The sequence below is a fragment of the Pan paniscus genome, chromosome 20, assembly GCF_029289425.2.
Source record: "Pan paniscus chromosome 20, NHGRI_mPanPan1-v2.0_pri, whole genome shotgun sequence".
NCBI classification, from domain to species: domain Eukaryota; kingdom Metazoa; phylum Chordata; class Mammalia; order Primates; family Hominidae; genus Pan; species Pan paniscus.
In genome coordinates, this window is record NC_073269.2 from 48753999 (window position 1) to 48781058 (window position 27060).

Sequence of the window (27060 nt, forward strand, 5' to 3'; positions counted from 1 at the left end):
AAATTTCTAAATGCATGTCAAAATTTAAAATATATTTCTCTTTGCCTCCCAAACTTCACTGGGAAGAATTTATTACATTTGCAGTAATGAAAAATGACACCCAATCTTAGTTATTCACTGTAGTGATGGTTTCACGCAAAATATTGAGAAGAACCTAGATTTTACACCAGTATAATGCTAATTAAACAGGTTATTTTATATCTACACAATGGAATATGATACGGCTGTATAAAAAGTAGAGAATCTTTTGGCTATTCATATGGAAACACCTCCATGTTCTGTTCTGATTGTAGCATATAAACAACCTAAAATGTGATGCATTTTTTGAACTAGATCTTACCTTAAAATGTTATCTTTATTTATTTTTTCAGACAGGGTCTTGCTCTCCCACCCAGGCTGAGTTTGCAGTGGTGTGATTATAGCTTACTGTGGCTTTGATTTCCTAGGCTGAAGTGATCCTCCCAACTCCCCCTTCTGAGTAGCTGGGACCACAGTATGTGCTATTATGCCCATATAATTTTGTGTTTTGTTTGTTTTTGTAGAGATAGGGTTTCACCATATTGCCCAGGCTCGTCTTGAACTCCTGGGCTCAAGTGATCCACCAGCGTTGGCCTCCCAAAATGCTGGGATTACAAGCTTGAGCCACTACATCTGGCCCTGCATTCTTTTTTTATGGGACAGCAGTCTACTCACTCATTACTTTCCCTATCAGGGGAATTTTTTTTTTTTTTTGAGATGGAGTTTTGCTCTGTCGCCCAGGCTGGAGTGTAGTGGCGCAATCTAGGCTCACTGCAAGCTCTGCCTCCCAGGTTCACACCATTCTCCTGCCTCAGCCTCCCCAGCAGCTGGGACTACAGGCGCACACTGCCACACCCAGCTAATTTTTTGTATTTTTAGTAGAGACGGGGTTTCACCGTGTTAGCCAAGATGGTCTCGATCTCCTGACCTCGTGATCTGCCTGTCTCGGCCTCCCAAAGTGCTGGGATTACAGGTGTGAGCCACTGCGCCCAGCCTCATCAGGGGATTTTTAACCTTTCCATTTCTCTACTGTGGGTCCATGCCAATGTCCAGATGTATTTATTTGTCTAGAATTGGATGTTCTTGTAAAAAGAGCGGTCTAAGGAATGGCCTCCTAGGTGATTTCCAGGATTCTAATCTTCATGGTCTAAGCTGTAGGTTTCCAACCATGGATACTGGTTAGAGTCACCATAAGGCATCTAAAACCTACCCATGCATGTGACTTCCCCTAAGAATGTCTGATTTGATTGGTGTGTGGTATGTCCTGGGCACTGGTTTTTAAAAAATGCTTCCAAGAAAAATGGTAATTTTGCAGTGGAGCAACCTTAGCCCAGTGCTCAAAATTAACATCCCCAGTAATCAGTGATATGGACATCTTAGGGCATCCTAATATGATGGATGAATAATGCACAGCATCACCTCTGTGGTATTCTTGCCCAAAGTGCATAACCTGAGTTTAATTATGAGAAAAAATTAGAAAAGCCTAAACTGAGGGTTACTCTACAAAATAACTCGCCAATACTCTTCAAAAATGTTAAGGTCATGAACTCTAAAGAAATTTTCAGGCACTATCCCAGATTAAAGGAGACTGAGAGGACAGAACAAAGAGATGCAATTTGTGATCCTAGATTGGATCATGGTCCAGAAAAAGGACATCAGTGGGAAGATAGGGAAGATTTGAATAAGGTCTATAGATTCATTAATTGTGCAGTGTCAGAGATCATTTATTGATTTTGATGATTGGGTAGATATCTATAATGTTAATATTTGGGGAAGTTGAATGAAAAGCATATGAGGACTCTGACTGTTTTTGGGATATTTTTGAAAGTTTGAATGTATTTCAAAATAGAAAAAGGAAAAAAAGGAGAAGAAATCTTCCAGATATTTTCATCAAGTTGCCAGAGTTGAGACCATTTCCCAAGTTATCTTGCCTAATACTGTCAGAATAATCTTCCTGGGAATGTTGTTTATCATATTTGTGTCCTTTTCAAAGATTTCCAGTGACTTCTCTTATCTACAGGATGAAGTTCCCATTCCTTATCCTGCCATTCAAATCCCTCATAGAATGGCCCCTTGATCTATCTACTTCTTTGATCTGCATTGAAGGACCACATTTTACTTTATCATGTCTAAACATTTTCCAATTCTTTTCCTTGTTAATATAGCACCCTTGCCTGTCTTCTCAGCCTCTTGAGTTGTTCTTTGTCCCAAGGCCCACTTCAGACCCTGTCTCTTCATTGAATCCTGTATGGTCATTTCTATTAGAAGCAGCTAACTTTCCACTCTTTGAATTCTGGTAGATATAATGGTGTGGAGTGAAACGTGAGTTTTATTTTATTATTATTATATTTTAGAAAAAAAGAAGCCAATTTAGTATGCTTATTAAAAGTTTTCCTTTTTTAGGGCAGGCATGATGGCTCACGCCTGTAATCCCAGCACTTTGGGAGGCCGAGGTGGGTGGATGACTTGAGGTCAGGTGTTTGAGACAAGCCTAGCCCACATGGTGGTACCCTGCCTCCACAAAAAAGTATAAAAATTAGCTGGGCATGGTGGTCCACACCTGTAATCCTAGCTACTCTGGAGGCTGAGGTAGGAGAATTGCTTGAACCCGGAAGACAGAGATTGTAGGGAGCCAAGATCGTGCCACTACACTTCAGCCTGGGTGACACAGTGGGTGAGACTCCATCTCACAAAAAAAAAAAAAAGGAAAAAAGGTTTCCTTTGTAAAAAAAAATTTTAAATTTTAATTGGAGAAGGATTAGAGATTAAATTGATGTTTGAATTTCATTGGGATTAAAAAAATTTTTATTTTAGGTTCAGGGGTACATGTGCAGGTTTGTTATGTAGGTAAACCCATGTCACAGGGATTTGATATACAGATTATTTCATCACTCAGGTACTAAGCCTAGTAACCAATAGTAATTTTTCTCTGCTCCTCTCCCTCCTTTCACCCTCCACCCTCTGGTAGCCTCCAGTGTCTGTTGTTTCCCTTTGTGTTCATGTATTCTCATCATTTAGCTTAGACATATAATAGTACATATAGCATGTACTATTTGGCTTCTTTTCCCACATTAGTTTGCTAAGGTTAATATCCTGTAGCTCTATCCATGTTCCTGCAAAGGACATGATCTTATTCTTTTTTATGGCTGCATAGTATTCCATGGTGTATATGTACCACATATAAAAGTACAGTCTTTCATTGTTGGTCATTTAGTTTGATTCCATACCTTTTCTATTGTGAATAGTGTTGCAATGAACATTTATGTGCATGTGTCTTTATGGTAGAATAATTTATATTCCTCTGGGTATATACCAAGTAATGAGATTACTGGGTCAAATGGTAGTTCTGTTTTTAACTATTTGAAGAATTGCCACACTGCTTCCCACAGTGGTTGAACTAGCTGAAATTCCCACCAACAGTGTTATAAACATTCCCTTTTCTCCACAACCTTGACAGCATGTTATCTTTTGCATTTTTTATAATAGACATTCTGACTGGTGTGAGATGATATCTCATTGTGGTTTTGATGTGCATTTCTCTACTGATCAGTGATATTGGGCTTTTTTTCATATGCTGTTGGCCACATGTGTGTCTTTTTTGAGAAGTGTCTGTTCATATCTTTTGTCTACTTTCTACTGGTTGTTTTATTCTTTTTAATTTGTACAAGTTCCTCATAGCTGATAGATATTAGACCTTTATCAGATGCAGTTTGCAAATAGTTTCTCCCATTCTGTACATTGTCTGTTTTTTCTGTTGATAGTTTCTTTTGCTAAAAGCAGGAGTTTTAGATTCAGAAATAAGTGAGTGTGAGTTTTGTTTCCACTTTTTATCAGGTCTGATATAAGGGACAAGTTTATTGATGTCTTTGGATAGAAGGTTAATAGTGCCTACTGAAAGGATCATTGTGAGCATTGGATGAGGTGCAAACATAAAGGTTCCCAGCACATAGTAGCTTCCTTCCTCATCATTTATGTAGCCCAGTGGTCCCCAAATGTGTTGTGGGTGCTGTGAAGACTCTTATCAAATTTTTTTTGTAGAGCTTTTAAAAAATATTTGTACCTGGCCATCACTAAGATGACCTTGAACTGAACTGAGTGCTTAGGTCTTTAAGGAGTTCAATTGAAATTTGTTTTTCCAAGAACACAACAAACTAAATAAGTGATCTATGGACAGGAATGTAACCCAATGGAGGAAAAAGGGAAGGTCAATGGGATTCTAAATGAGAGATAGCTGTGATGCTTTCCGCACCCATTCCTTTGCTCTCAGTCAGACAGTGTTAAGGAAGTACAACTCTTAAAATTATGTAAGAGAAGACAAAAATCTCAGGACTTTCAATCTCATTACACCAAAGGGATAGTTCAGCCTGGAGACTGAGTCATGCAATGCCACCATCTTTTTACCTAGTGAACAACTGTTAATTTACAATCTTGTGTGAAAGCAGTGTTCAATAGCCAGACCCCTACAAGAAGACCTCAGGCATCTCTGGATGACTGTCCTCAAATTGTCCTTTGGTGACCTTGAAGCCTTTCAAGATGTATATCCATCCATAAAACAAAGACACATCAATTGTAACTTTAGGTGTGCAATCTAAGTCCAGCTTCTAAAATGAAAGCCTGTTAGATTTCACACTGATAATGCTTATCTTTCTAAGTACAGAAGAAGGACAAGATGAGACCAATTATTCTTTACTGTACTTGTCTCTTCCTACTTGCCTTGCCCCCTTTAAGGAGATGTATAAATACCAGGCCTCCTAAAAACCTTTTTCAGAGAGAACATAAGACATGGAGGGTTTCTATGATTTGTGTTTTTCCAGGGTGTGCCCTCAAGCTCTGGCTTAAGAAACCTCAATTGATTCAGACACTTGCCTCAGTCACTCATTTTGGTTAACATTCTGGTGACCATTAAGGGATACTCTGAGTGGAGTTTTGCTCCCATGTGTTGTGTTATCAAACATGTGGATATGGGGACATTTGGGGCCACAGAATTTTACTTTAACATTTGCTGTCCCAGGACATCAACTTCCATTTCTCCTCTGTATAGGAGGGTGTTTTGTTCACAAGTCTCAGAGCTGTTCAATCAACCCAGCTGTCCATCAACAGTGGATTAGATGATGAAATCCATACCTATGCTCCATGGAATACTAGGCAGCCATAAAAAAAGAAAAAAAATCATTTCCTTCCCAGTAATATGTTTGCAGCTGGAGGCCATTATCCTAAGCAAATAACAAAGGAAGAGAAAACCATAAACCATAACCTAGTAAGTGAGAATAAAATATTGGATATTGAGGGACATAAAAATGGCAAAAAGAGAAGCTAGGAACTACTAGAGGGGAGAAGCAAGGAAGGGAGTAAGAAATGAAAAACGAAGTGTTGAGTGCTATGCACAATATCTGGGTGAGAGGATTATTCATACCCCTAACCTCAGCATTATGCAGTATACCCAGGGGATAGATGTGCACATGTAACCTCTGAATCTAAAATAAAAGTTGAAGAATAAAGAGAAAAGTTTTACAACTTTACAGTCTCAAGAACTTTGTAATCAATGCTGTGGAACTACTTATATTTATTCAAAAGATCTACTTGGATGGAATTGATATCTTTAGAATACTTATTTTTTCGGGTCCATGAGTATGGTATATTTCTCTATTTAGGCCTTCTTTAATGTCTGTTGATTCGTTATAATTTTGTCTGAAGAGATTGCGGTGATTTTGGTCTTTGGTTGGATTGAGTCCTAAATATTTTATATTCTCTGACACTATTATATTCCCTTTACGCTATCTAGCTGCCTGTTGTTGCTATAGAGAAATTAATATATTTTAGTCTGTTCTTATAGTACTCAGCTCCCTAAACTCTCTTATTTCTACTATTTTATTAGTCTTTTGGATTTTTCTATATAAACAATGCTATTCTCTGAAAATAATAACAGTTTTATTTCTACTTTTCCTACCTTCGTACCTCTTATTTGTCATTTATTTCTTACTGCTTTTGGGTAGGAACTCCAATACAGTGTTAAATAAAAGTTATCACTGAAAAAAATGAGAATGAACATTTTTTCTGTGAACTATTATATATTTACCCTCTTTTCTGCTACATTTTGGTTATATTAATTTTATGTGTTCTTTATATATGAGCTTATTATCTGTTTATTATAATTGCAAGATATTATTTGCTTTTCTTACAGAGAATTTTTCCACATGAACACTCCTTTTGAAAGGTTCAGGTATATCAATATTTCTTTCTCGGCTACACAATGAGAAAGTCTTTCTTCACCTTGGGGTGGTTTAGTGGCTTTGATTTGGTTTCAATTTTTATCCATTTGGAACATGTCCAGTAATATGTTGTGCTGTTCAAGATGGTTACCGGTTATCCATCTAACACTGTGAATGTCCATGTCATTCACAATAAGTCACTTAAAAGACTTTGTCAGTACTCTAGCAAAAATTCATAATCTCTACAAGAATATGCATTTGAACCACACACTCAACAGTCAGCAAGAATAGCACACTACGTCCATATGCCCTGCACCATAGATGTTCTCTTCAAGTCCACATGGAACATTTATGAAGACTGAACTAAGTCATATATTAGCAAATATTAATATTAATATAAATATTAATAGCACTGAATCATTTTTACCCAATCACCTATTTAGTATACTGTGCAATGTGGGTACTATTCTCTAAAACATGAATTTTAAATATTAGGCATTTGGAGATTTTAAAAGCACATGTCAGTCAAGACACAGTGATAAACATTCAAATACTTGGTACTTGACTGACAGTTCATTTGCCAAAACTCGTAAGATGCAGCCACAGTGGAGCCCCAGGGAATTCATGACCCAAAAGGCTTATACTAGAAAAGGTTGATTAAAGATGAGTTAATCCTCACCTTAACAAGTGAGAGAAAAACAAAGCAAGGAGAATAAAACTTATAAGAAACCTAAAAGTAGAAAATAATAAACTAGAAGACAAATTAAAAAAAAAAACAAGAACATGAATAGACCCAAAAATAATGTTGTTGAAAAAGATAAGTTATTTAAACTTCTGGACTAATTCATTAACAAAACAATAAAGAAAGAAACAAGAAACAGATTTAGCAGTGAGAGAGAGAGTGGATGTAATCTCATCTGTGGCAGAAGTTGAAAGTTTCTTTTCAAAATTTCACGACACTAAGTTAATTGATAATTTAAACAAAATTGACAAGTTCCTAGAAAATTAGGTATAATAAAAAGTAGCACAGGAATAAATGGAAATTCTGACCTGTGCTATAACTATGTTTAAAAAAATTTCTTTTGTGTGTGTGACAGGGCCTCATTCCTGTTTCTCCAGTTGGAGTGTAGTGGTGCAATCATGGATCACTGCAACCTCAACTTCCCAGGCTCAGGTGATCCTCACACCTCAGCCTCATAAGGAGCTGGGACCACAGGTGCATGCCACCATGGCTGGCTATTTTTTTCTATTTTTAGTAGAGACAGGGATTCATCATACTGCCCAGGCTTGTCTGGAACTCTTAGGCTCAAGTTCTTCCTTGGCCTTTGAAAGTCCTGAGATTACAGGTGTGAGCCACCATACCCGGCCCCAGTCTTGAAATTTTACTTAATATTTTAAATATTCACAAACATACACAAACACACATACATATGTGTGGATACTCAGAAAAAGCAGATGACTTTGAGATGATGATGAATATTTCTACAGTGGAAAAAAATAAATCTACATCTCTAATTCACACCACATGCTAATCTTTTTTTTTTTTTTTTTTTTTGAGATGGAGTCTTGCTCTGTCGCCCAGGCTGGAGTGCAGTGGTGTGATCTCGGCTCACTGCAAGCTCTGCCTCCCAGGTTCACGCCATTCTCCTGCCTCAGCCTCCTGAGTAGCTGGGACTACAGGTGTCTGCTACCACACCCAGCTAATTTTTTTGTATTTTTAGCAGAGACAGGGTTTCACCGTATTAGCCAGGATGGTCTTGATCTCCTGACCTCGTGATTCGCCTGCCTCGGCCTCCCAAAGTGCTGGGATTACAGGCATGAGCCGCCGTGCCCAGCCGATAATCTTTTCACAATAAAATTATTGAGAATGTTCTTCAAAAGGCTCCCAATTTTCTTCGTTTCTTCTACATACACAAGACATACAGAGACAGATCTGTGTATCTACTATACGACAAAGAAGCCATAGCCAAGGTACATATGAAAATCCAACAGAAACAGTAAGAGGAAGATTGATAACACAATGTTTTTAAATGGCGGAAAACTCTTAAGAGGCACCAGATGGTAGAACATGTGTAATGGCCTGTGAGTACATGAAAAGATGCATTTGCACTATTGTTTACTTAGGAAAAGCATATTAAAACCATTTTGAAATCTCATCCCAACCACAGAAGAAAGGCTAAAATTCAGTGGGCTGACAATCCCAAGAGTTGGAACAACTCTACAGAGAGATGTTGCTGGTGGGAATTTAGATGTGTTCAGCTCTCTAACAAGAGAATCTATAATTTGTAGCTATCTTAGAAGATGTCCCAGCATACACAATGGTCTCTACACCCAAGGAAATAAATGAGACCACCAAAATACATGTGTAGATATGTCCACATTAACATGATTCAGAAGACACAAATAGTGTTGCAGTTTGAATGTGTAACACTACAGGGGATAAAACTGTGGTACATTCAAACTAACGGATATTTACAACATGAAAAATAAATGGATTCCTGCTGCATAAATCATGGATGATCTCACACAAAGAGTTGCAAGAGAAGAGCCAGTGCAGAGGGGAAAATGAAGACTGATTCCACCTCTATAAAGTTCCCAAGAGGCAAAACCCATCTGTGGTGCTAGAGATCAGAATGGAGGTGACCTGGCACTTGGAATGGCTAGGTTTGGGGAGGGGAGGTCATGAAGCCTGTCACCTGGACACTCTGTGTGAGTACACGAGCAACACCCATTACATCTCCACACACAGCTCTGGTCATCAGGCATTTTTAGGGGAACTCTAGCAAGGGATTAGGAATCATGCATGAGAATCATCTACAGAGAGAAACATAGAGTTGGAGGAGCTGGTTGCTAACGCAGAGCAGGGTCCCTGTTGTGCATGGGTCTAGCCTAGTCTTAAGTTCCCAGCCCCACTCCCACTCCTGCCATGATCCAGGAACCTCTGAAAAGCAGCTTTTTCCAAGGACCTCCTCCTTGGTAACACATCAAGGTTTCTCACTGTCAAGCTGTCCAGAGAGAAAAGCAACTTGGATAGTGCCCATAACATCTGCGCCCTGGGGCTCAGGGCTCAGCAGAAATGGCAGAGGGCAGTGAGAGGAGACATGGTGAATGGGGTAGGGACCTAGGGACAGCTGCCTGGAACAGGAGCAGGTGGGGCCACAGGAGAAGGTGGCACAGGAAGGAATGGGCAGGAGAGGAGAGGAGAGGAGAGGAGGAGACAGGCTCTGTGGGGCTATAGCCCAGTGTGAGCCTTTGTGAGGCTATCTCAGCAGGGAAGGCCAGGTGGTGTGAACAGGAGGGGAAGCAACTCCCACCTCCCCTGCTAGGAACTGAATGTGTACACTCCCAAATTTTGAAGCTTTCATTTTTAATGTGAAGGTGGTGGAGGTGGTGCCAGGCATGGTGGCTCACGCCTGTAATCCCAGCACTTTGGGAGGTCGAGGCAGGCAGATCACCTGAGGTCAGGAGTTCAAGACCAGCCTGGCCAACATGGCAAAACCCCATCTCTACTAAAAATACAAAAATTAGCTGAGTGTGGTGGCGGGTGCCTGTAATTCCAGCTACTTGGGAGGCTGAGGCAGGAGAAATGCTTGAACCTGGGAGGCTGATGTTGCAGTGAGCCGAGATTACGCTACTACGCTCCAGCCTGGGTGACACAGTGAGATTCCATCTCAAAAAAAAAAAAAAAAAATTGGAGGTGGGGCCTTTGGGAGATAATTAGAATAAGAGTCAGTCATAAAGGTAGGGGCTTCATGATGGAATTAATGCCCCTATAAAAAGTGGAAGACACAGGAAAATGATCTCTCTCTCTCCTTTTTTCTGTCCCTCCACCCCCTCCCAACCCTCCACCATGTGCAGATACAGCAAGAAAGCAGCATCTGCAAGAAAGCCCTCACCAGGACCAAATCAGCTGACACCTCAACCTTGGACTACCCAGCTTCCCGAACTGTGAGGTATAGATTTTTATTGTTGAAGTCACCAAGGCTACGGTGTTTTTAATAGCAGCCCAAGTCCAGGAATACATCATCTGACTCACTGTTTTGAATCAAACTCTTCAGTTTCTCCATCAACTTAGCTGGCAGCTCCTGTCCCCAGCAGCATCAGAGGCCCCATGAAAAGAGCTCCAGCAGGGGCTCAGCCTGCACGGGTCCCATGGGGCAGCCTCAGTGTCAGGGCCTGGATGGCAGGTGAGACTCCAGTGACACAACCACAATGTGAAAGTGTAAGAGTTTTTAACTACTTACAGATACTGGAAAGCACAGGGCACACCTGGAGACCACAGACACTGGGGTCAGAGAGCCCAGGCAGGGAGGAGAGAAGGGAACTGTAGGCCAATGGCTTTATTGGGTCCAGGGCGTTGTTGACAGGTTTCCAGAAGGGAGCTTTAATGGGTGTGTTTAAAGCAGGCAAACACTGGGGCAAGAAGATCACACTGTGACTGAGAGGTGGTCACTTTAAATTGGAGGGCAAATGTCACAACTGTTTCAGTTTAAAGGAAGCAGCTGGCGAGAGGGGAGCCCAGCACACTATGCAAGAGAGATGCCTCTAAGATTTTATCTGTGGCCACCGACTGGAGCCATTTGGACCGGGTACAGCAGTGGAAACTCTGTGATGGTGACAAACATGGGAATCACTCTGATGTGACGCAGTTAAATTTACACCTTAAAAAATGGATGCCAAGACAACATAAACAAGACCCAGGGACACCAACAGGGTATGGTGCTGTGCCCCAGAGTCAGGGTCCTGGGTTCTTACCCAGGGAAGTGAGAAATAAAGATAACTTTTCCCTGCTCCCTCTCTCCTCCCCGACACTGATCTTCCCACCCTGCACCTCCCTCTTCTGCTCCCAAACCCCCACCCAGTGCTCAGTCCCAGACATCACTGCCTGCAGGGCATGCACAGTGCAGCCCACTGCACACAAACTACAAACTCACAGAAGGTGATGACAATTTGTGTTTGGGACGTCTGATTGTGAAAGAGGGAGGACAGCGTACTTGCAGCCACAGAGACTGAAACTGGAACGTGATGGAACGGGGCTGGAACGTGATGGAACTCTGACATAACAGACGTGTGACTTTGTGTGAAATGTGCAGATCCATGTGGAATAAAACACAGCCTAGCCTGTGGCTGCTGCCGTCCACATTTCCCTCATCTTCCAACAGAAGTCAGCAGGGTCCCTCCCAGCCTGGAACCTCCCTGGAGACTGCTGACCTCCCTTGGCAGGGCCCACAGGCCAGCAGGGTCCGCCCTCACCAGGGTCACTTGGCCCATGTCCTCCTTGCTCCTCCAAGCTCCCCACCCGAGTCTGTCAGCTTTTCCCTGCAGCCCAGCGGCCACCCACCTGAGGCCACTCTCTCTGCAGGCAGCTCCTGCCCCCACACCCCATTTTTCCTGGGGCAGTGCTGGTGCATGTGATGCCACACTGGGCACTTTCCCCTCATGACCTCCTTCCATCCTCATCAACTCCTTCTGTGACTGCTCCCTAAATGCCTGCCCCTGCTCCATCTTTCCTGTTCTCTGGGGCATTCCAGGCTTCCAGAACAGCATCTGCCTGAGTGCCCACAGTACCAATGGGAATCAACCAGACACCCTGTAACCTGCCCTCTGCACCCTAGGAGGCTCAGAGCACATGTGACGGTCACACACAGGCACCATCTGGGATTTGTCCACCTGTCCCCTGCTGTCCCTCATGAAGTCAGGAGGGAGGACAGAGCTCTCCGGTGTGTATGGGGTGGGGAGTAAGCATGAGCTCCCTGGGTTAGAACACAACCCACCTTCACCCGCCCTCTTAGGTGTGAGCACCGTCCTCCCAGATGGGCTATCTGACCACTACCTGTGCTTCCTCTACACAAAGGGGCTTGACCAGGTCCAAATCCTCAGGACAGACCCCAGGAGATGTCAACATGAAAAGGGCTGAGCACATCCTGGCTTCAGAGTAAGTCGGGACTAGTGTCTCCAGCTCAGAGCCCCTGCTATGTCCCAAGCTACCTCTCCTGGGTCTCAGAGAGCTGTGTCCTACAGGGTCCCTGGGCAGCTCCCCACTCCTTGCTCTGCCAGCCATGGGGAAGGTGGGGTGACCACAGGACAATCAGCCATGCAGAGGACAGAGGACACCCAAGATGGTCAGGGAGGACATGGAGGAGCCTGAACCCCAGCTCAGCCACCAGACTCCAGGGAGCAAGAGAGTGGCTGAGACTTGTCCCTGGTGACCACGAGGTTCACAGCCCCCAGTGAATAACCAGCACAGGCCTCTCCTCCCAGGAGACATAAGAGATTAACCCTGTACACCTCCAGGAAGGACAGTTCCCTCTGGAACACTAGGGTCCTGAAAGTTTATCCTTGGAAGCTGCAGGAAGCTTGACACAATTAGAGAAAGGGAGGGTCCTTCTCGCTAGCCAGCACTCAGCTCACCCAAAGCACAGTAGGGGTGTCCTCGTGACAGGGTCCTGGTGCAGCCTGTCCTCCTGCTCTGAAGGGAAGAGACAGATGGGGATGGGAGAGGGCAGGGGGCGTGACTGTGCACCCCAACTTGGAGCCATGAAAATGGCTGAATGCTGAGGGTCCAGGGCTGGGCTCACCCAACCTACAAAGTGTGTGTGACCGTGAGTGTCTGTGTCTCTGTGTGTGTGTGTGTCTTTGTGTGTGTGTGTCTGCACATAATGTGTGTAGAGGTTGGGTGAGAGAATCACTGGTGAAAGAGGCAGAGGACTCAGCAATTCTGAGAGGCTTGAAACACAGACAGAAGGGGAAGGGGAGGGAGGAAAAAGGGGGCAGGACTGAGAGGGGAGGGGACAGGGAGGTGTCCTGGGCACAGACCCTGCCCATGAGCCTGAGAAATGCTCCTGCCCTGGGAAGAGGCTCAGTGCAGAAGAAGGAAAACAGCACAGCTGACAGCTGTGTTCAGAAAGTTTCTGGATCCCATGCTCATCTCCACAAAGGAGGACGAGCAGGCAGCAGAGACCATGGTGATTTCCTCAGCTCCTCCCTGCAGATGGCATGTTTTCTGGCAGAGGCTCCTGCTCACAGGTAGGTGAGGGAAGGCCTTCCTGGGAGAGGATGGGAGGAGGAAGCACAGTGACTGGCTGGGGTCTCCTGGAAGGATGGGGCTCTGAGAGGGGACAGAGGGCTTCTGTTGGAGTCTGAATAGGTAAGAAGATACAGAAGAGGGACAGGGGTCAAAACAAAAAAAATCACATTGATCTGGAATAGGTAAGAAGCAGGAAAATCTCAAGTGTTTTATTTTCCTGGTTAATCATCACTGGCCACTATATTTTGAAAAATGATATTAATAACTATGTCAGATGACACTTCACATAAAAACATAACCAGGGCATGAAACATTGTCCTCAGCCACCAACCCCAGAAATTAGAACGTAAACCCCGGGATGTGTATAGCACTGGGAACGCTCATGAACTCATCCACAGGAGTCTACAGACTGTCCCAGGCACTGGGATGCAACCAAGGTCACACAAGCCCCTGTCCTCACAGAGCTCACACTCTCCTGGGGAGGAAGATAGACATACAAAGAGATCTAGAATGTGAGGTCAGGTGTTGACAAGAGCACTGGAGGGAGCAGAGCAGGGAAAGGTCAGAAAGGGAAGACCCAGGGTCTCTAGAAAAGGCTTCAGGGAAGAAGTCTCCCAAGGACATCCTGATGTGAGCAGGACCTGAGGGCAGTGGGGAGGGAGCCATGCAGACTCCTGGGGAAGAGGATTCCACACAGGGAAATGCCAAGGTCAGAGGTGTTGAAAAAATCAGGGTCATGCTTCTGACCTTGACCCAGTAGGACACACACACACTCTAAGGTGGAGGGTTGAAGAGACCTTCTCAACACCCAGGGTCCCATCTTTTGATACCAATAGATAGGTCCCCAAATTGTCTGATGCTCTCTCCCCTTCCTAGCCTTACTTTGAAACCTGCCTACCACTGCCCATGTCACTGTTGAAGCCCTGCTGTCTGATGCTGCAGAGGGGCAGGAAGTTGTTCTACTTGTTTATCATCTGCCCCAGGATTGTCTTGGCTACAACTGGTACAAAGGGGACCAAGTGGCTGCCAACCACCAAATTATAGGATATGTAATCGACACTTAAGTAACTACCCCAGGGCCTGCATACAGTGATCAGGAGACGATAAACTCCTATGCATGCCTGCTGATCCATAACGTGACCCAAAATGACACAGGATTCTACACCCTTCAAGTTATAAAGCTAAATCTTATGAATGAAGAAATAACCATACAATTCAGCGTAAGCCGTGAGTGATTCCTTATGTCCTCTGGGTGTTGGGGGTCAGTTCTACCTCACACACACAGGATTGTCAGGCCTGAGCTGTGCCTTATTTCCCTCTGCATTATGTCTTATTTTAGGGTTTGGACATTAGTGCAGGACACACAGAGGGGAGACAGACTTCAGCAGATCAGAATTCCTTTCCTGCATCCAGATCCTGGAGACATTCACTGTACAGAAAGGACAGTCTGATGTGGGGACTCAGCCGGAGATCAGTCTCAGCCAAGCACCTCATGCCTCCCCCATGGACCTGACTCTGAGAAAGACCCTGGAGCTGGGCCAAGGCCTGGCCTGAGGGACACCCTGGGATTCTCTTAGAGAAGCTCAGCCCTGAAGGCCCCAGCTCCAGACTTGTGTCTCAGGATCCTGACTCCACGTGACCCTGGGGAGCCTGTGCCAGGCCTGGGTCGTAGCTTCCTGGGCAAGGCTTACTGGAAGCAAATATTTACCAGCTGTCCACAGGCTGTGGCTCCTAGAGCTGCTTACCAGCTATGGTTTAGCTCCCAGAGCCTCATCTGGGCAAGGACAGAGCCTTCTCCACCTGAGACTCAGAGTACAGAGGACAGAGGGACAAGCTTCTTAGTCCATCAGCCAGCTGCCCTGGGAAGCTTAGTAGACTCCATAGAAAGTTCAGTGTCCCCAGGGACAGAAACAGAAGAGAGAAGATGTTCCTAGCATCCCTTGTTCACAGGGATCAGGCCTATGGGTACCCTCTCATGGAGGCAAATAATAATAAATGCTGTTTGTATGAACACTTCTTCTGTGGCAAGCATTAGGTCAGATGACTGTGAATGATTTAAAGTTCATTCACCAACAACATAGCAAGCCATACACCACTTGCCATTTAGCTTATTTGACTGAGAGAAAACTAAGCCACAGGGAGACACAGTCACTGAACCAGAGTCACACAAACATGAGGGGCAGATCAGAGTCACATGACCCTCTCCTCCAGCAGAAGTGGGGGCTTATTGGTTTCCAGGAACCCCCACCGTCATCCATTGGCTCACATCCTTTCTTCTGTGGCATCCAAACCTCAGAGGAGTGAGAGTAAATGGACAACTGATTAGTTTGTACTCCAGAACTAAATCACCTGCTTCAGCTATCAGAGTTAGTGCGAGGAATGTGCAGACTTCCTCCTCAGATCCTAATCTCCCTTACTGCGCCCGAAATCCTGTGTTTTTCAGAGTGTCAGTGTCACTCTCATGGGAGGCTAAAGGAGAAGACTTTGCTTTCTCTCCCCATTCACACCCTGTGCCAGCACAGGCCCAACGTGAGACACACACTCTAGTTCTTGTATGAAGGATAGAGGGATTGAATGAAGTATCCATAACCTCTTTAGAGACTGGATCCTGGATGCAGAATCCTAATATAATAGAAATTGCTGGCCGTACCCATTCCCTGTTTCTCAGGGGCTGAGACCCATGTTCCATCCCTCTGAACCCCTGCCCCTAAAGCCATCCCACGTCATGTGACTCTGGAGTTCCTTGGCCATGGGAGGGTTTTCAGGGCTCCCTGGTGCTGGTCTGGGGCACTAGGTGCACCTGGTCCCTGGAGTCACTAAGGTCATTGTAACCCCCACTGCTCACTGACATGGGTGTTTCTGGTTCTCTCTGCTCCTCTGTGTCTCTCATCTTCTTTCTCCTTAATTTTAGCTGCCATGCCCTGTCCTGCACAGCCTCCTCTACCCTTGGGACTCCCCCCGACATTCCCTCTAAAAAGGCTGATTGTTCTGTTTCCCTTCCTGCTTACACCGTGGCCTGGCTCAGCTCCCAGGAAATAGGAAAGGCACATAAATTCAGCTGGATCTGCAGGCCCTGCTAGGCTCCATCATGAACCAGTGTCCCCAGGTCACCAGGAGAATGAGCTTCCACTGAGTCCCCATCCAGGGCTCTTTCCCTTTATGAGGCCAACATGTGGAACAGGCCACTAGACAGGGATGAACAGCTCCTCTATCGACTCTTATAATCACCTGACAAGTTCTTCTTGCCCGACTGCACATACAAAACCAATTTATTGAGATGGTGATTTGTAGAAAAGGAAGATTGTAATTACTCTGTTTGCCAAGCAGGAAGACAGAGGTTATTACGACTCAAATCAGCCTCCCCAGTTGCTCAGAGGTTATAGTTTTTCAAGCGTAGTTTCAGTGGCAGAGGTCTAGGGAATGGGTACTGCTGATTGCTCAGGTATGAAATCATGAGGATGGGGAAAATGGCCTGTATTTTCTGAATCCACCTCTGAGTGGAGGCCACATGACTGGTTGAGCCATTAGTCATGGGTCTGGATGAGGTCAGCTGGTTTCCAGGATGCAAAAGTCTGAGAAACATCTCAAAAGATAAATCTCAGGTTCTATGATAGTGATGTTATCTATAGGAGCAATTAGGGGAGTCACAAATCTTGTGACCTCTGTACACATGAGTCCTGAGCAGTAAGGGATTGCAGAAACTGCCTACATTTTAGCAGAATTTGGGCTGCTCCTGTAATCCTAATCTCGTGGTCTTTCATTAGTTTTAGAAAGCCAGTCCCTGAGCAAGGAGGGAGTTAGTTTTAGAAAGGGACTATTATCATCCTTGCTTCAATGTTAACCTATAAACTAAATTCCTTCCAGTGTTAGCCTGGCTTATTCACAGGAATGAGCAAACACATCCAGTCAGGATAGAGGCCAGATGGAGTCAGCCATGCTAGCTTGCTCCCACTGTCCTAATCTTTGCAAAGGTGATTTCACTCTCTACATTGACTCAGCGGGGGGGTCAGAGGCAGGGGTACAGGTCTGCAGTCCCCAAAGCCCACGGGCTCCTTTCATCCATTTCACTTATGACTCCATCCTCATCCTGCTAGCTGTGAGGCTCACATCCTCCAGTCATTTCCTAGAGACTTCTGGTTTCCTGTCAGGCCTATAGCAAGCTTGAAATTTGTCACTCAGTTCTAACAACAAGTAAAAAGCTGAACAAACTCAAAAATCAACAACTCTTTTAGATCCCACAGAGAAGTGAGGTCTCAATGCTAACTGACCCATATATTGAAGAGACCAACAGGCAAAGACAGACAGCACACTTTACCTGAGCAGAAACCCCTGGCACAGAAACCTCAGTGGGAACCAGTACTGGGGTCAGAAAAACCTGAACTGTCACTAATGAATTGCTGGAGGGTCAGTGTGAACAAGATCCAGAGTTAAACACTCAGGGGAATAGATTACTTCTGGGGGTAGGGGGACATGTTTGTGACTCTTAGCTTCTGGAGCCCTACCAGGTTCCTATAGTAATACCCAGTAAAAATCAGCTCATCCTTCCTGCAGGGGAAGGGGAAAAGAAACCACTTTGAAAGATGCCAGTGAATTCTATTCTGGGCAAGACCTGCCTTTAAGAGAAACTATTTTACCAGAGTCTAATCAGCTGGGGTTTGATTGGAGCCTTAAATGCCCTGGGGAAGGGGAAATAGCCAACTCTAGCCCCCTGTAGCCATCATGTCCCACCTAAGGGAAAGAAAAAACTGAGAGGCACTTACAGCGTTCACAGCCCAGGACACAGCTCTAATGCAATACCACAGAACCCTTCCCTCCATGGCATCACTGAATGCCTGCTCACCCAAGTTTCTTTTACCCAGTACATCATGTCTGATTTGCAAAAAAACCATACAAGGCAGACTAAGAGGCAACATTAGACACTACGCAGAAACAGATGGGTGACATAAGTAGAGAGATGGATATTCTAAGAAAGAACCAAGAGAAGTGCTAGAGATAAAAAACACTGTAAGAGAAATGAAAAATGCCCTTGATAAGCTTTTGAAAGTGTGTATACTGGTAGGCTTAACACAGCTGAGGAAAAGATCTTTAGCTTTATGGTGTGTTAATAGAAACTTCAAAAACTGAAACAGTAAAGTTTAAAAAGAGTGACAAAAAAGTGGAAGAACATATTCAAGTTCATACTGAATATTTTGTATTGACAATAGCGTATTTTATGTTTTGTAGTTGTGGGACAACTACAAAGGCTGTAACATACACATAATGGGAATACTGGGACCAGGCAGAGGTGGCCAGGTGGGTGCTATCTGATGGGTTTACTGCCTGTTTCACACACATCTGTGTCCTCATCGTGATGCCATTGCCATAAGGTGGGGTCTTTCAGGTGGGGAGATGCACAAGCCACTGGCATCTTACTTAGACTCTGCCCAGTTTAAACGAACTTAAACTCTAGTTGTGTTTCCTGAGGTCTAGGGAAAATGAGGAAAGCATTTCACATGCCTGTTTCAGGCTCTTCCCCATTTTTCCTAAGTCTGCACAGGAATTAGGGATAGGGAGGTCTTTCTAAATTTGCTAATATAACACACATTGCTTCTCCTAATTCGGCATCTTTCCTCTCTTTATGTATTGTAATTGACACACATAAGACTTCCTCTTTGACTGGTACTGTCCTCCTAACAGGACCCATGAGCCTCTCTCTATTCAGGGAGTTGCTAATTTCAAACCACCTTCAGCATCTTCCTTTGAGCATAATGCCATCCTGCTGGAATTCACAGCACACCTTAACCTTATTTTGGTATCTAGAGAAATACTACTTCCATCAATCGAACTTAGATATTTGCACTATTAATAACAATTTCCGCTATGGAAAAAATTTAATGTTTCCTCCAATTTTTTTTTGTTACTATAGTCAGAACATAACATGAGTTCTAAACTCCGGACAAAATTTTAAGGGCAGATTACAGTATCACACATGGAGCTCCCCAAATTCAAAAATCCAAAATCTGCAATACTCCAAAATTCAACGTTTATCAGCTGCTGATGTAATGCTCCAAAGAAATGCTCACTGGAACACTTTGAATTTTAAAATGTTCAGATTCAGGATGCTAAACCAGTAAGCATACTACAAATATTCACAAATCTAAAAAAGTTAGAAACCCGAAACACATTTGGTCTTAAGCCTTATGCATAAGAACTACTCAGTCTTAATGAACTAGAGGAACCAAGCTGTACAGCAGATCTCTAGAACCTCCTCATCTTGCATAACTAAGATTGCATATCCATTGAAAAACTCCCTATTCACCTCAGTCCCAGGTCCTGGCACCCACCATTCTACTCTCTGATTCACTCTGGAATCCACTTATATGAGGTCCCTAGAGTAGTCAAACTCATGAAATCTGAGTGTAGAATGTCCAACAGGAGAAAATATTTGCGAAACTTCCTCACAAATTTCTGTCTCATATTCCATCAAACACACATGGTCCATGAGGACCAGATTTCCAACAGTTCATGTTCCCTGTCTCCACCAGTCAGTTCTGCATTTCCAAACATCCACATGTATTTATAGAAAGATCCACATGGTCCTCACCTGCCCTCTGCAAAGGGAGAGGGAACATCAAAAACCCAGGATGGGGAATATGTTTCTGCTCCAAAGCCACCAGCTTTTGCTTGTCCTCTTCACTCTTTCTAGATCATTCTTTAGACTCTGCTCTATCTTCAGAGGTCACTGGTTCAAGTCATTCACCATGAAATATTTGGTGAAAATTGTTCCACCTAGTGGCTCCACTGCCTGATGACTGAATTGGCCTCCAGGCTTGCCCCTGGTCTCTTCTGTGTTAGTTCTACTAAAACATCCAGTCCCAGGCTAAGGACAGTGAAAAGTCCCATTGTCACCCATCTCTAAGATGCTCTTGGAAAGGGAAGCCACAGAGAAAACAACTGGGTGGCGGTGGGTGGGGGTGGGGGGCAAAGTAGGACTGTGAAGCTGGAAGGAGCACAGCACCTGCACATTCCAGGTGTGGATACCAAGGTGGGCAGGCAGCAAGTCAGGGAGGGACCAGGAGAGGCACAAGGAGCGGTGACTTCTGCTTTTGTGTTTGTCCATGACCCAGTGCTGCTGCTCAATTTATACTTGAGAAAGCCTGTGCTTCTCTAAGACAGAGCAGGCAGACTCATGGTCTCTGAGCCCTCAGATCATCATGCATCTGTCTTGTGACACACACACCTGCCATGGGTTTTTAAAGAGTTGGGTGGGCTGAGAGGTGGGAGATGCCAACTCTGATTGAAAGATGCCCATGGGGGAATCAAAGGTGCCACGCAGGGCAATCTTCTGTTATCTGCACAGCAGAGCTGCCCAAGCCCTCCATCACCAGCAGCAACTCCAACCCCATGGAGGACAAGGATGCTGTGGCCTTAACTTGTGAACCTGAGACCCAGGGCACAACCTACCTGTGGTGGGTAAATGGTCAGAGCCTCCCAGCCAGTTCCAGGCTGCAGCTGTCCAATAACAACAGGACCCTCACTGTACTCAATGTCACAAGGAATTACACAGGACCCTATGAGTGTGAAATCCGGAATTGAGTGAGTGCCAGTCACAGTTACCCTGTCACCCTGGATGTCCTCTGTAGCCCAGGCTGCCAACCCAAATTGACATGGCCAGAATCCAGGCCTCTCAGTCCCTCTCAGGTCCAAGAACAGAGACTCTCAGCCCTGGATATCAAAGCTGTCCATGACTGCCTGCCCCAGGCAAATTTTTGTAGGCCCAGCCTTAACCAAGAATAAGAGAGGAATGGGATGCTCCTGTCACAGGAGACTCGAGGTCCCCAGTTTGTGATGGGGAACAGGTGAATGTCTCAGACTCCAGCTCAGTGGACACAGCAGGAGTTTGGTTGGGACTTAAGGATTCTTCTTCTTTGGTTCAGAGGGGCACTGTGACCTTTCTACAGACCAGGAGTATTCTTGGCTTATCAATGAAAAGCTCCAGCAATACACACAAGAGCTCTTTATCCCCAAAATCACTGCAAACAATAGTGGGGTCTATGCCTGTTTTGTCCGTAACTCAGCCACTGACCTCAGTAAGTTCACAGTCAAGAGGATCACAGTCTCTGATAAGTGGATCCCTGCATCATTGGCAATATGTTTTTGGGTGGAGTCTATCTGGCTTTTAGAGATCAGTGAGGAAAAATATTTTATTCTCAGTCAATGTCCAATGGACAAAAGGAAATCCCAAATTTTTTTCTTGGACCCTCCCGATGCATCTATATGACTCCCTGCCCCTTGTTTTTCTTTCTCATGGCTGCCCTTGGGTCCAGCCTGAGAAATATGTGGAGGGGGCTTTGTCAGCCCCAGAGCACTTCACTGAGGGGGAAGGAGGAGGATTCTCAAGGCCACGTTGCTTCTCTCTATTACCAACACATTTTTTTCTGTTACCTCTTTGTTTTCTTTTACCTACTCCTTGAGCTACAAGGAACATCTGAAGCTTTGAAACAAGCTCACACTTTTTCCCAAATGAGAGGAGGACGCCCCTTGGATGAGGAAGAAGCAGCTCAGACTCTGCTCTCTGCTCTGCTTCAGGCTCACTTGGTGACTGGCCCTGCCCTGACTCTACCTGGTGTGAGAACGGGGTGGTGGAAAAGGTGCCTGGGTGGCCTGTCCCGAATCTGGCTAAATCTAGCTGCCAGCAGAAACAAAGCCTCCCTCAGGTTAGGCTGCAGGGAAATGGGAAGAGAGGGAGGCTCAGGGCAGACTCCTGAGCTGTGTCCTGGCTCTGAAGTCACTGGCTGTATGAGGCTGTGGGCACAGCACATGGGACACAGCACAGAGGACAGTGAGTGATACGCAATGGAAACATTTGGAGATTAACCCTTGGGGGCAGGGAAGGGGCAGTGTCAAAAAGTGTGTATTTGTAGAGAGGGTAAGACTACCAGGCACTATATATATATATATATATATATATATATATATATATATATATATATATATATATATATATAAATATAAAAAAAATATAAATATATATATATATAAAATAAGTCTTACCGTTAACTATTTCTAAGCATGCAATTTAGTGTTGTGTAACCGTTATCACTATCCATTTCCAGAACTTTTTCATCTTACCATACTAAACCTCTGTACTCAATACATGATAACTCTCACTCCTTCCCCCCCAACCCTTACTACTCACCATTCTACTTTCTGTGTCTATGTGATCGACTTTTCTAACTATCTTACATAAATGGAATTATATAATAGTTGTCCTTTGGTGTCTGGCTTTTTTCACTTAGCATCATGTCTTCAAGGTTCATTCATTTTGCACCTTGTATTGGAATTTTATTCCTTGTTAAGATTGAATAACATTGCAATGTGTGGATACACCTCATTTTTCTATCCACTTATCTTTCAATAAACTTTTCAGTTGTTTCCACCATTTTGGCTATTGTGAGTAATGCTGTTGTGAATGGCAGTGCATAAATATCTAATCAGATTTCTTTTCATTGTTTTGGGTGTATGTCCAGAAGTGGGATTGCTGGATCAAATGGTAATTCTTTGTTTAATTTTTTGGGAAATACCCATACCATTTTCCACAGCAGCTATAGCATTTCCCATTTCCATCAGCAATGCACTACAGCTCCAATTTTTCCACTTACTTGAAGATACTTTTTGCTTTGTGCTGTTGTTGTTTTTATCAAAGCTATCCTAAAGTGTGTGAGGTGGAGTATACTTGTGGTTTTGATTTGCATATCTCTAAGTATTAGTGATGTCGAGCATCTCTACATGTGCTTATTGGTTATTTGTATATCTTCCTTGGAGAAATCTCTATTTTAGTCCTTTGTTCATTTTTTAATTTTTTTTTTGGATTTGTGCTGTTGTTGATTTGTAATAGTTCTTCATATATTCTGGAAATTAATCCCTTATCAGATATATAATTTGCAAATATTTTTCCCATTTCATAGGTTGCCTTTTCACTTTTCTCAATAATGTTTTTTGAAATTTGAAAGTTTTGGCCGGGTGCGGTGGCTCACACCTGTAATCCCAGCACTTTGGGAGGCCGAGGTGGGTGGATCACGAGGTCAGGAGATCAAGACCATCCTGGCTAACACGGTGAAACCCCGTCTCTACTAAAAATACAAAAAAAATTAGCCGGGCTTTGGTGGAGGGCGCCTGTAGTCTCAGCTACTTGGGAGGCTGAGGCAGGAGAATGGCATGAACCCAGGAGGCGGAGCTTGCAGTGAGCGGAGATCGCACCATTGCACTCCAACCTGGCGACAGAGCGAGACTGTCTCGGAAAAAAAAAAAAAAGAAATTTGAAAGTTTTTAGCTTTTATGAAGTACAATTTATGCATTTTCTTTTGTTGCCTATGTTTCTGTTGTTATAACCAATATATCATTGTGAAATCCAATGTCATGAAGCTTTTTTTCTTTGTTTTCTTCTAAGAGTTTGGTAGTTTTCACTCTTCCATTTAGGTCCTTGATCCATTGTGGATTAATTTTTGTATACAGTGTTAGGTAAAGGTTCAATTCATTTTTGTCCATGGATATCCAGCTTTCCCAATATTATTTTTTGAAAAGACTGTCCTTTCGCCATTGAATGGTCCTGGCACACTTGTTGATAATCATTTGGCTATATATGCAAGCATTTCTTTCTGAGCTCTCTATTCTATGCCATTGGTTTCTATGTCCTCCTTTATGCCAGTAGCACACTGTATTGATTACTGTGGCTTTGCTGAAATAAGGAAGTGTGAGACTTCCAGCTTTGTTCTTTCTTTTTAAGGTTGCTTGGTTATTTAGGGTCCTGAGATTCCATATAAATTTTAGGATAGATTTGTCTATTTCTGCCAAAAATGTCACTAAAATTCTGGTGGAAATTGCATTGAATCTGCAGCTCACTTTGCATATTGTCCTCCTAACAATATTGAGTCTTCCAATCCATATAAAATGAAATGTTTTTCCATGTATTGGTGTTGTCTTTAATTTCTTTCAGCAATGTTTTGTAGTTTACAGCATACAATTCTGTTACCTCCTTGGTTAAACTTATTCCTAAATATTTTATTCCTTTTGAGGTTAATTTGAAATGAAAATTTTTTCTTAATTTCCTTTCAGAGTGTTCATTATTAGTTTATAGAAATACAACTGATGTTGCATGTTAATTTAGTATCCGGCAACATTACTGAATTTATTTATTAATTCTTACAGGTTTTTTTCATCTTTAGGTTTTTCTACATACAAGGGAAAGTTACCTGTGAACAGATAGATAATATAACTACTTTTTCCAATTTGAATCTTTTTTTTTTCTTGCCTAATTTCTTTGGCTAGGACATCTAATACCATGTTGAATAGAAGTGGTGAAAGCAGGCATCCTTGTCTTGTTCCTGATCATAGAGAAAAACCTTTCAGTTTTTCTCCTTTGAATATGATGTTTGCCTTGGGCTTTTCACATATTACCTTTATTATGTTGAGGTGTTTTTTTTTCATTCATATGGAGAATGTTATTATGAAAAATTACTAAATTTTGTCAAATGCTTTTAGTTGTTCAATCTTCTTACTAATTATAGGTCTATTCAGATATTTTGTATGTCTCCAGGAATTTGTCCATTTCATCTAGTTTATCCAATTTATTGGTATACAATTATTCCTAGTATTTTTCTAATCATTATTTATGTATAATTGATAGTAATATCTAAATTTTCCTTTCTTTTCTTTTTGCATAGAGAGAGAGACAGGCTTGTACTCTATAGGCCACACCATGCTGGAGTGCAGTGGCATGATCAGGGCTCAATGCAGACTCAACCTCCTGAGCTCAAGTGATCCTCTCACCTCAGCCTCCCAAGTAGCTTGGACTACAGGTGCATGTTACCATGCTCCGCTAATTTAAAAACTTTTTTTTGTAGAGACACCATCTCCCTTTGTTGCCCAGACTGGTCTCAAACTCCTTACCTCAAGTGATCCTCCCACTATGGCCTCCCAAAGTGATAGGATTAAAACATGAGCCATGCCAAGACTTTATTTTCATTTCTGATTTTAAATAATTTCAATATTCTCTCTCTTCTCTTAGTCAATCTAGTTAATGATTGTCAATTTTGTTGATCTTATTCTGAAGAGCCAACTTTTGGTTTCATTGATTTCCTCTATTGTTTTTCTATTGTCCATTTTATTTATATCCACTCTAAACCTTATTATTTCCTTCATTCACTGTGTTTGGGTTTAGTTTGTTCTTCTCCTATATCCTGAAGTTGTAAAGTAGATTGTTGACTTGAGATCCTTCTTCTTTTTTAATATGAGAGTTAACAGTTATAAATTTCTTGCACAAAATTCTTAAGTTATCTGAGCTTCTGATTCCTCAATTGAAAATTGCAGTAACAGCGCTTTCTTTATACTATTGTTTTAAAGGTTTAATGTAATCATCAATTTAACCTTCAGAAAAATGCCATGCACACAGCAAATGGTTAATGTTAGCTGCTATATTACTACTATTATCATTAGCTTTGAAGTCAGGTAATCCTAGAATCAAATCTTAGATTCACTTCTCACTAGCCATATGACATCTGAAAAGTTTTTTCACTACTCCAAGCCTCTGTCTTTTCATCTGTAAAATGGAAGTAATGTCTACCAGGCAGGGTTATTGTATGAATCAAGTAAGATACAGGCAAAGTACTTAACACAGAATCTGGCACATAGGAATTGCCCCTCAGCCATAGCTAACATAGCATTATTCATCAGCCTGAGTTGACTGGTAAGGGCTAAAAGTAAATGGTTGCAACAAAAATAAAGAAACATATGCCAAAAATGTATGTGTGTGTGTGTGTGTGTGTGTGTGTGTGTATGTGTAAAAGGTATTTTATGTAAATACAAACACACTGTTGGAGACCAGCCTCAACACCACCCGTAGGGTACCTGAAGTCTGGTGGCGACAAAGGAATGAGCAGAGACAGGTTAAGAGTTCATAAAGGTGGGAGCCAGGGCGCCAGTTGCAAAATGGAGGCTGCAAAAGGTGCCAAGCTCTGGTCTCCATACTATTTATTGAGTACAATTACTTAGATCTAAGAAGCAGATGTTCAGGGCAAAACAGTGAAAGGGAGGCAGTATGTCATAGGTGTAATCTATAGCAATAGCAGTTTAAATGAATCTCCTTTGTGCTCAAACAGCATATCTTTAACTTATCGGAGAGTAGCTAGTGGGAGTGGGCTTAACTAGGAGCCTGCATGTCTGTCCACATTCCAGTGTTTCAAAGGAGTGTCTTTCTCCTTGAACACAGTGTTTATAGATAAGAAAGCAGGTCTCACTCTGAACATGGGAATATGATGGCAATTAGGAGGCTTTCCTCCTCAGAGGCCTCTTGTGGCTTTCCACAACTTATTGTCCCATATTTCTGTGGCCAGTTTATACAGGCACCCCACAATCCCTTTTCCCAACACACACACACATATGGAAATATGGAAAAAGAGGTAACACAGAAAATACTAGGACACTGTTACTGACTACATGTGGGTGAGAGAAAAAAAACTAAGTGCAAAGAATCAAGCCTGGAATGTTAGTTTTTAACCCATTCATATGCAGCCAATAGTGGATTAGACATGGAAGAGAATTTATTAGGGTAAATGCCTGTAAGGGAAAGGAAGGCAAGTGTGAGAGAAGCCTGAGAGAGCTCTCAGACCACAACGCAGATCTGATTTCTGTGAAAGCTAAAGAGAAAGAAATTTTGGATAGCAATGCAGTTCAAAAAGAGTTTCTGCAGGGCTGAAGGGGAGTCCCTTCACCAGTCACCCATTAGAGTTACACAGAGTCTCACAGAACTGGGCTTGCTTTCATACCCCT

The 27060-nt window shown here is 43.1% G+C and overlaps 1 protein-coding gene across 1 annotated transcript in view; it reads left to right on the forward strand.

The window, feature by feature from the left end:
* LOC100976543 (CEA cell adhesion molecule 6) overlaps positions 1 to 22241 on the forward strand; it is a 910921-nt gene extending 888680 nt beyond the window's left edge. The window contains 1 exon segment of the mRNA XM_034946101.3: positions 20597 to 22241. Coding sequence (XP_034801992.2) covers positions 20597 to 21030 — 434 coding nt within the window. The 3' untranslated portion in view covers positions 21031 to 22241.
* The last annotated feature ends 4819 nt before the right edge of the window (positions 22242 to 27060 follow it).